Raw genomic sequence first — 10,038 nt, forward strand, 5'->3', positions numbered from 1 at the left:
GCCATTCTCCTGCCTCAGCCTCCGGAGTAGCTGGGACTACAGGCGCCCGCCACCTCGCCCGGCTAGTTTTTTGTATTTTTAGTAGAGACGGGGTTTCACCGTGTTAGCCAGGATGGTCTCGATCTCCTGACCTCGTGATCCGCCCGTCTCGGCCTCCCAAAGTGCTGGGATTACAGGCTTGAGCCACCGCGCCCGGCCTACAGCTTCTTCCTTCTGCCTAAACTTGACGCTTAGGCTCAGCTGATGTTTATCCGAGTGTCTGCACATGGCCTTTCCATCAGAACTGTCTCAGGACTTGTAACCTGCTGTCTCAGGCTTCCCAGAGGGAGTGCTCCATGAGACCAGAGGGCAAGCTGCCTGTTTCATGAGATCTGGGAGAGAGCATCATTTCCTCTGTATTCTAATGTTCAAAAGCAGCCACGGAGTTTACCCAGATTCAAGGAGAGGAGACACAGCCTCCACTTCTCTGTGGGAGAAGTATGGAAGAATTTGTGGCAATTTTTATTCATCTGTAACTGACATCATAGAGCGTTTTGCAGGTAATGTTAAAGCTTTTTATCTTAAGAATTTCGGCCGGGCGCGGTGGCTCAAGCCTGTAATCCCAGCGCTTTGGGAGGCCGAGACGGGCGGATCACGAGGTCAGGAGATCGAGACCATCCTGGTTAACACGGTGAAACCTCGTCTCTACTAAAATACAAAAAACTAGCCGGGCGAGGTGGCGGGCGCCTGTAGTCCCAGCTACTCCGGAGGCTGAGGCAGGAGAATGGCATAAACCCGGGAGGTGGTGCTTGCAATGAGCTGAGATCCGGCCACTGCACTCCAGCCCAGGTGACAGAGCAAGACTCCGTCTCAAAAAAAAAAAAAAAAAGAATTTCACTGGGCACTGTGGTACATGCCTATAATCTCAGCTACTTGGAAGTCTGAGGCAGGAGGAACACTTGAGCACAGCAGTTTGAGACCAGCCTAAGCAATATAGTGAAAGTTCATCTAAAAAATAAATGAATAAAAGAAGACTTGGAAGGCTATTACATGAGCTTTAGAAAAAGTCACTCCAGCTTCAGCAAAGGAATGACTTAGAAAAGGGATATTAAAGGCTGAAGTTCTTTTTTAGTTCCTCTTTCTCTATTGTGCCTTATCATACAGTTTCCTGTGAACATTGCTGTCATAATTTGGCCCAGGGTGATGACAGTTGAGTCAAGAGAACTGCAGATTATTGAGGTATTTGAATATAAAGTTAACTAACTAATATTTCTTGAAGTCCATTTAGGGCATAATTTTGTCTCCAAGTAGCCGATAAACTTACTTCTCAGAGACCTTGCCAACACTGGAACCCTAAAACACCTAAAGATTTACTATAAGTTACATGTATTCACTCTACACATAGATTTTGACTAACTTCTTATAAAGAACAGCCTCTGAGTAGAAATAGACAGTGGTCAATATAATGAAATCTGAGTACTCAGCTCAATAACATCCATAATTGAAATAACATATTTGAAGTACATTTGCTGGGATTGATAAGATCCTCCTTGAGGATACTCGGGAATGATCACTTTTTCATTCAATAAATATTTTTTGTGTGTTTGCTCTATGCTACAAACTTCTAGGCAGAGGAGTTCCAGTAGCAAAGAAAACAGACCAGGTTCCTGCTCTCATTCTGATTACATTCTAATGAGGAGGACAGATGTAAACAAGGAAGCAGATGTAAAATCAATGAGATAACTGCAAACAGCAATAAGTGCTATTTTTAAAAAATAGAAGAAAGCCAGTTGTGGTGGCATGTACTTGTAGTTCCCACTACTTGGGAGGCTGAGGCTGGAGAATTACTTGAGCCCAGAAGTTCAAGGCCAGCCTGGCCAACAAAGTGAGACGCCCCCCGCCATCCTTTTGAAAAATAAAAATTAAATAAATAAATAAAAGAGAGCAATGGGGTAGAGAGTTATTTCTGGCCTGCTCTAAATACAGTAATCAAGGAAGACTCTCTGAGGAAGTTATATTTGAAGTCAAATATGAACAAAAGAAAAGAGCTGGCTATAGGAAGATTGAGCAGTTTAGGGCAGCAGGCAAGAGAGAGTGAGCAGCAAGTACACTAGCCAAGGGCAGAAAGGAAATAGCATTGCAAAGCACAGAGAGAAACCATGTGGCTAATGGGTCTGGAATAAGGGGAAGAAAAGTCATGTGAGATGAAGTAGAGGAAACAGGGAAATAGGCTGGGCGCAGTGACGCCTGTAATCCCAGCACTTTGGGAGGCCAAGGCAGGCAGATCACGAGGTCAAGAGATCAAGACCATTCTGGCCAACATGGTGAAACCATGTCTCTACTAAAAACACAAAAATTAGCTGGGTGCAGTCAGGCGTTCTTGTAGTCCCAGCTACTCGGGAGGCTGAGGCAGGAGAATCGCTTGAACCTGGGAGGCGGAGGTTGCAGTGAACCGAGATTGTACCACTACACTCCAACCTGGGCGGCAGAGGGAGACTCCATCTCAAAAAATAAGAAAGAAAAAGAAAATATTGAGCTGAGAGAAAAACAATTGAGTTTGTTTTTTGTTGTTGTTTTCAATTGTATATTTCAAACACTTCTGTAGACTATGAAAAAGAAACCAAGGGGACAGGGGTAGCATCCGTGTGTGTGTGTGTGTGTGTGTGTGTGTCTATATATACATACAAAAATGTATGTGTTACGGCTTACCCTGAATTCCAGGCCATGTCAATGTCAGCCTCTCACCAGATAATGTCTATTGTGTGTCCTGGAAGTCAGCAGTGCTATGTGTAGCTTTTTAACATCAACATCAATCCCCTCTTAAATATTCAAATTTTTAAAAAACGTTTACACTTTGAGATAAATGATCTTTCCCACTCGTTGTACAATTTTGTGTATCATGTTAATATAAGGTGTCCAAGTAGATATAGCTCATTCTAAATTTTCACTGTAACATACTTAACTTCCCAATATAAAGGCCTACCCTACTATACAGAATAATTTGACTTGGGGTTTAAAAATATACGAAAAGTCTATTTGGAGCTAATGAATCACATGTTTTTCTTAAAATAAGGTTTCTAATGAGAGATCTCATTTTTGTTTGTATTTGAGCTTACCTTGTTTTCCCAAGTCAGTGAATGATTATTGGGCTGTCCTTCACTGCCACCCCTGTCTTCCCTGAGAATTTGTTTAAATTTTCTTGTTTTCTTGCATGAACCCCGTTTCTACATACTGATCAGAGCACATTGTTATCTTTTCAGTTGAATGACATTTGCTGACACCATGATTATGCTCAAAAATGAATATGGCTGAAAAACTTGTTATTCTGATGTATATAAGAATTCTACTCTGAAAAGATGAGGTCATTGCTTAATAAGTCAATTGCTTGTACCTGACTTTGCATCTTGGTTTAGTTGCCTGACCAAAAGAATGTCAAATCCAGTCAAATCCATTGATATTGTGATTATACTAGTTGATTGTCAATGACTGTTATTTCTAAGACGATGTATGCATAGTTTATTTTTGCAATGAAAGGCTTTACAGGTTTTGAAATAACTGGCAAAATAATAGTAAATCCTAAGTTTACTTCCATTTGTCTTGTTCAGTTACGTTATAACCCCCTTTATGAAGATCTCAGGGAGGATCCTGAAGTTCAAGGTCTTCCCTGGGCCTGAGCAGAAAGAAACATCAGTTATGGCAGTGGTGCCCTAAAGCGGGTTCATACCAGCTTGCAAGAGCCAGATGTTACAGTTTCAGACATTTTGGAAGCCCATTACTACAAATTAAAATGTATAACTTACAGTTAGATAAATTATATCAAAAACAAAAGTTATAAATATTTAAAACTCATCATTTCCTAGTCATGTTTCTATCCATGCTCTTGAGGTTACATTCTACCATACCCGTATGGTGGAAAGACTACATGCTGGTGTGGTCACTGCACATCTCTGCCCAACTTTATGTACACTGACAAATACGCCATGGTATGAGTACTGACATAGTATTGAAGCTGAAAGAGGCTTTAATTTAATAAAAATAATTTATACACATAAAAGATATAGTAACAGTAACTTTGTTGGGAAAAGGGTAAACTGGGATGCAACTGAATGAATGATTGTTGATCATGGTTGAACTGCTGGCTACAGATACAAGAGTTTGGCCAAGATGAACTAAAGAATTCCATGGCAACCAGTTCTCTATATGGAATTTGCCGTAAAGAATACTGTATATTTCACTGTTACTTGTAGACTGTGTGCCACATATCCTTCATATCAGCAAAATTTATAATAAACATATGGACATATATATGCATACTTCCTCCTCTAGAGAGTTTCTTGTTCAACGTTGGACCAGCGTTAGACACCACTGGTTATGCAGGAAAGATGAAATTCAATAGGAAATAAGCTTCAAAGCAGCTTTTCCAGAAAGTCATAAGGAAGAGCGATGTGAACATAATCTGTTAAAATCAGTGTGTGTTCATGCTAATACCAGTTTGATTTACCAGTATTGAAAAGAATTGTATTTGCAAACTCCTCCAGTTTGAAAGAGAACCAGGACTTCAACCAAATGAAACTGCAGACATTTTTGTTCAGCCTAAATGATCATGACTATTGCATAAGATTAGATAATATTATTTATTTATAACTATGACTTATAAAAAATGCTTTTCAAAGGTCTGATTTATCTTAGTTTGATATTTTCACCTTTAAATTCACCAAAAGGCCAGACGCAGTGGCTCACGCCTGTAGTCCCAGCACCTTGGGAGGCCGAGGCGAGTAGATCACAAGGTCATGAGATCAAGACCATCCTGGCTAACACAGTGAAACCCCCTCTCCACTAAAAGTACAAGAACTTAGCCGGGTGTAGTGGTGGGCACCTGTAGCCCCAGCTACTCGGGAGGCTGAGGCAGAGAATGGCGTGAACCCAGGAGGCAGAGCTTGCAGTGAGCTGGGATCACGCCACTGCACTCCAACCTGGGCGAAAGAGCGAGGCTCCGTCTTAAAAAAAAAAAAAAAAAAAAAAAAAATTCACTGAAAAGGTGCACAAATATCAGTCAGGGGTACTGACTTACTTCATGAACAACTTGAGTTGCTCAGATAACCTGTTCAGTCTCTCGCTTGCGGGAGCTGAAAGTTAAACCCATCAGACCAAGAAAAGGGCTCTGCCCCAACCATCCCAGAGAAGAAAGTTACCAGATCACACCATGGTTTTTCTGTTTTTGTTTTGTTTTGTTTGAGACGGAGTCTCGCTCTGTCGCCCAGGCTGGAGTGCAGTGGCATGATCTCGGCTCTCTGCAAACTCCACCTCCAGGGTTCACGCCATTCTCCTGCCTCAGCCTCCCGAGTAGCTGGGACTACAGGCACCTGCCACCACGCCTGCCTAATTTTTTTGTATTTTTAGTAGAAACGGGGTTTCACCATGTTAGCCAGGATGGTCTTGATCTCCTGACCTCGTGATCCACCCGCCTCGGCCTCCCAAAGTGCTGGGATTACAGGCGTGAGCCACTGCGCCCGGCCCACACCATGGTTTTTAACCATCTGTTACATGTTTCAACAGAAACTCTGTCCTAACATGCATCGAATGATCTCTATATACAGTACCATAGAGGAAGTGCTTGTCCCTGGCATCCTATTGTGTGAACTTTTATTGATCCATAATCTGGTATAATTTATACACAGAAATAAGTCACTCAGACAGACTTGGCCTTTGTCCCATCCAAAAACATGTTTGATCCCATTTGTAGTGAAAAATTTCCCCAAATGGTTTTGGTGGGGAAAAGAAGACGTCCATGAGACCTGGTTAAGAGTAAACATTATTTTATTTTTGAAGTTGATATTTGTTTAGTTACATTCTTGCAATACCAGCAAAAAAAGGAAAAAGAAAAATCCAGGTCTGAAGCATGCGTGTGTTATGAGAAGCCTGGAAAAGGCGATTTGGGTCCATTGTATAACTGCCACTTTTTGTTTTTGTTCAAGGTGTCATAAAACTGAGTTCTGCAGTTGAAGGTATGTTTTTACAACCACAAAATCAATAATGTTTTGCTTAAAGGTTGCATAGCGCGGCTTGTAGCTAAAAAGCTTCTGTGGCAGTGGTGTTTGACGCCATGTGCGAATTGCCAGCTATTGCCATTGCATCTGTGTTTCTCCTTGTTCTGGTCATTTTATGCTACAAAGCTCTCAGCCCTCCTCAAGTGGCGTTTGCAATGACCTGAGAGGGCAGCACCAACATGTCTGTTTCTGTCTCCTGATGTGACTGCCTCGGAGCCGGTGCTCCTCAGAGAGCCTGGGCTCTTCTGTGGCCTTATTTGAGGCTGGACATGGTCTTGTCAGGAACCTTTGCCCTGGATCTTTCAGCAGAGCCTGGTCTAGAGCGTCCTTTGTCCCAACAGAGCAGACGTGTTTTCCCAGGAAGTATGTGGGCCTAAAGAGTCATTAAGCCTTCTCCCTGATGAGAAAATGAGATGGTTAAGGCATTTGCCAGTCTCATGGCGGGTTCCTCCTGGGCAGCGTGGCCCACCACCACCAGGCATAGTGAAGACCAAGTTCCTTTACTGTTGTCCATGTCGGTGAGCGGCAGTTCCCTTCAGTCATGCATTCAAAAAGCGGAGAAGAAAAGGAAGGATTTGAGGAAAGTACAAAAGAGACGTCAAAGCAAAGTGTTTTGCTGAGTAACCCCAAGAATATGAAAAATGACCTCATTTTCTGAAGTGATGAATTGGTTATTGGTGTAAAATTGATCTCCTTAGCCTCATAGGAGTTTCACAAATCAAAAGTAGAGACTGTGTCACTTTCTTCTTCTGTGAGTTTCTGTGTTTGTTTGGGGGGCGGGGGCGTGTGTTCTCATTTATTGGGAGTTTGTCGGTCATGCTTTGGAGGTTTCTTCCTCCTCACTTAATCAGGGGAGGCTGCATGGAAGAGGTGGTGGGTTTTCGGGTGAGTTTTTAATTTAAAGGGAGATGTGGCTGGCTTGGTGAATGGGCAATGCATGGAGGTGGGAAGTGGGAAATTGCACTGGGGGTTGGAGTGGTGAGGCCATTCAGGGGGCTGGAGTTTCAAGGTTGGGAGGTGGGAGAATAGGTCAGTTATGTACCCATGGGACTGGCAAATCCAAAGTGAGGGTGCCCTATCCCTTTGGTGGATTTAGTACCATCACATTTTACAAAACCAAGTTGAAAAGGCAGTATTTCTGGCATTTGTGGCGGAAAGTATGTTGCTGCTCTAAACTAAGCAAAAGGTGCAGGCAGCGGTGTTTCAGGGTGAAAAGAAAAAAACCTTCTCACCTCAGGGAGAAAGTGCAAGTTGCAGGCCTCTGATAGGCCAAGCAGAAATTCAAGTTCCCTTCACCCATCAAAATGGAATTTTACTGAAGGACAATCCAAGCTCCTGCCTGCCTAACAAGAAATAAGAGACACAGAAACAAAATCAAGCAGCACCATGAGAATGACCTTGGCTGCGGAAACTCCCAGTAGCAATTTCAGCGTTGAGTTTCAGTTAATTATCTGTTGAGTTACAGATAACAGCTGTTCACTCTGGGCTGTTTTGATGATTTATCAAGGAATGGCTTTGAAGTCATAGTTTTACATTGCCTGCTTGGTTTGAGTGCAGTATTCCACTTACAACAAAAGGATACAGCGACAAAATACAATGTTCATTTTAACAATCGGAAAGTCAAGAGAGCACTAAGTAATTTTAAAACTATTGTTTTGCTAGAGGTTACTACTGGGTGTCATGGCTTGTCTGCACCCCCAGAACAGGGTTCTGTTCTCTCCAGAAAGATGAGAGTTTGAGGGAAAATGAAGGCAGGAAGCAGAATGACTGCTTGGGGCTTGTCTGGCAGCCTCTGGCCACCTTCCTCATCACTCGGCCTCCTCTGAGTCCCTGGGGCTCACAGAAAGTTCTCTGGAGTGGCTGCGGATACCAGAGGTCAGGCCCACTGCCACTGTTGCTTGAGCATCTTTTGGGCAGCTTATTGTCTGAGGCTCGGGAGCATGCTGTGTTGTAACCGTGTTAGAATATATGTGTGCAGGGGCAACCTGGGAGTGCGGTTGTTGGGGTGGGGGGATGTGTGTTCCATGCATGCATTCTCAGTGCATTTGAAACGTGGAACTCCTACAAGCATGCTCAGTGGCACGTGTGTCGGACACTATCTTTGATGAGAAATCAAACCTCAGATGGTCGGCCTTGCCACTGCTTAGCTAATTACCGTACTTGCAACTTTCCATCTGTGGAATGAATTCAAGGCAGTTTCGTACAGCTTTTCATATCAAAGAGTATGCACATCAGTGGAAGAAATCCACTGTCAGAAATGAAACCTCTTTCCTTTTTTTTTAAAAAAAAGACTCTGTATTATCCTAGAGCTCTGAAAATAGTATTAATATTTTAGGTAGATTCTCTTATTCTTTTCAAGGAAAAATAACTGTCAAAGTCCTAAGAGAAAAACAAACCAAGATTCCATTTGCCACTCCCTACCAAGTGTCTATGGCAGGCAGTTCTGTTTCTTCTTTTCTGGAGCAGGGGTGCCCTCTTCTGCACTGTGCAGCTTCATATCAGCTTTTAAATCAGCAGAAAGAAAACCCATTTTGTATCTCATGAATGCTAAGGTTAAAGGTGGAATGTCCTTTGAATTTAAACAGAAACAGTCATCGATGCTTTGATTATGTTGCGATGAGGAAAAATATGTGAACAGGGAAAAAGTTCAGTTTGAAAGAAATAATTGCAAAGTTTTATCGATAACACTGATCCATTCTCACCTCCGATTTTAGACTGATAATCCCCAACTCCAAGAAAATTCGGATAAGAGAGAAACATCCAGACAGCAATTTGAGGGAAGGGGGAGACAGTCACACCAATGGCAGAGAAGGAAAAACCACTCACAACAAGAATTCCACAAGAATCTTCTAAATATTTCTCTGAATAGCGTCTTTTCTCTTGATACTGGAGCAGGGAGATAGATGTAGGGCTACGTATTTTCACAAGTAGGACCAAAACATTGGCCTTATCAAGGAGAAGTGGGAACACAGGTCATGGAAGAGCTGAGTCACCCCTGAGTCAGAATGGCTCTGATATTCTATAGGCAGCTATTTCTTTCCAGGGAAGGAGGGGCCACCCGAGCCAGAAACTCTTGGTCCAGCTGAAGTGGTGTATTCGCACACAGGGAGTGGGAGTGGGAGTGTTCCAGCAGTCACAGGCCTGGAGGGGCAAGATGAGCCAGCCGTGGTGGTAGGCTGATGCAAGTCTTTGCCACTGATAACCAGCGCGTGTTCTGTGTTGAGACTTGTCTCCAAGGCGATATGTTTATACCTTGTAGGTGAGAATCCAAAATGCCAAAGGGACATCACATTCTTTTGAAAGCCCGTATGAAAACGATGAAGGTTGTCTTCTGCAGAAAAGTTCCATGTCTCTAAATATAGGAACAGATGAGCCTCTCTGAAGAAATCAAATAAATGAGGGCTGGGCGCGATGGTTCACACCTCTAATCCCAGCACTCTGGGAGGTTGAGGCGGGAAAATAGCTTGAGGCCAGGTATTCCCAAGCTCTGGGCCACAGAGCAAGAGTCCCCCTCATCTCTACAAAAAATATTTTGTCATAGTTAGCTGGGTGTGGTGGCATATACCTGTAGTCCCAGCTACTTGGGAGTCTGAAGTGGCAGGATCAGTTGAGCTCAGGAGTTTGAGGCTGCAGTGAGCTATGATTGCACCACTACACTCCAGCCTCATCAACAGAGCGAGACCCTGTCTCTAAAATAAAAAAATTTTAAGGAAAAATTCTGTGGTTCGTAGTATGACAAACAATGTGTCCAAAAACACCCCAAATGGATGTAACGTATTGAAAATATTCCTAATGTATTGATGTCGTTCCCTCTGTAGGTGAACTCTGTCCTTGTCATTGTGTCTGTCTTTCTTCCTTTTTTTTTTTGATACAGAGTCTTGCTCTGTTGCCCAGGCTGGAGTGCAGTGTTGCAATCTCGGCTCATAGCAACCTCCGCCTCCCGGGTTCAAGCAATTCTCATGCCTCAACCCCCTGAGTAGCTGGGACTATAGGCACACTCTACCATGCCTGG

The 10,038-nt window shown here is 43.1% G+C and overlaps 1 protein-coding gene and 1 long non-coding RNA gene across 2 annotated transcripts in view; one reads left to right on the forward strand and one right to left on the reverse strand.

Moving 5' to 3' along the window:
• The window catches only part of DLGAP1 (DLG associated protein 1), an 830,806-nt gene extending 824,766 nt beyond the window's left edge, over positions 1-6,040 (forward strand). Inside the window, exon 9 of the mRNA XM_017867933.1 lies at positions 5,955-6,040. Within this exon, the coding sequence (XP_017723422.1) occupies positions 5,955-6,013 (59 nt within the window). The 3' untranslated portion in view covers positions 6,014-6,040. The remainder of the gene's footprint in view (positions 1-5,954) is intronic.
• Positions 5,779-8,654, reverse strand: LOC108526918 (uncharacterized). The gene is made up of 3 exons (XR_001884638.1): positions 8,092-8,654; positions 7,259-7,369; positions 5,779-6,559 (listed from the first exon to the last, which is right to left on the reverse strand). It is a non-coding gene; the product is annotated as an uncharacterized LOC108526918 (long non-coding RNA).
• Between the last annotated feature and the right edge of the window lie 1,384 nt (positions 8,655-10,038).

Source organism: Rhinopithecus bieti, unplaced genomic scaffold (assembly GCF_001698545.2).
Source record: "Rhinopithecus bieti isolate Rb0 unplaced genomic scaffold, ASM169854v2 scaffold_3856, whole genome shotgun sequence".
Lineage (NCBI taxonomy): Eukaryota > Metazoa > Chordata > Mammalia > Primates > Cercopithecidae > Rhinopithecus > Rhinopithecus bieti.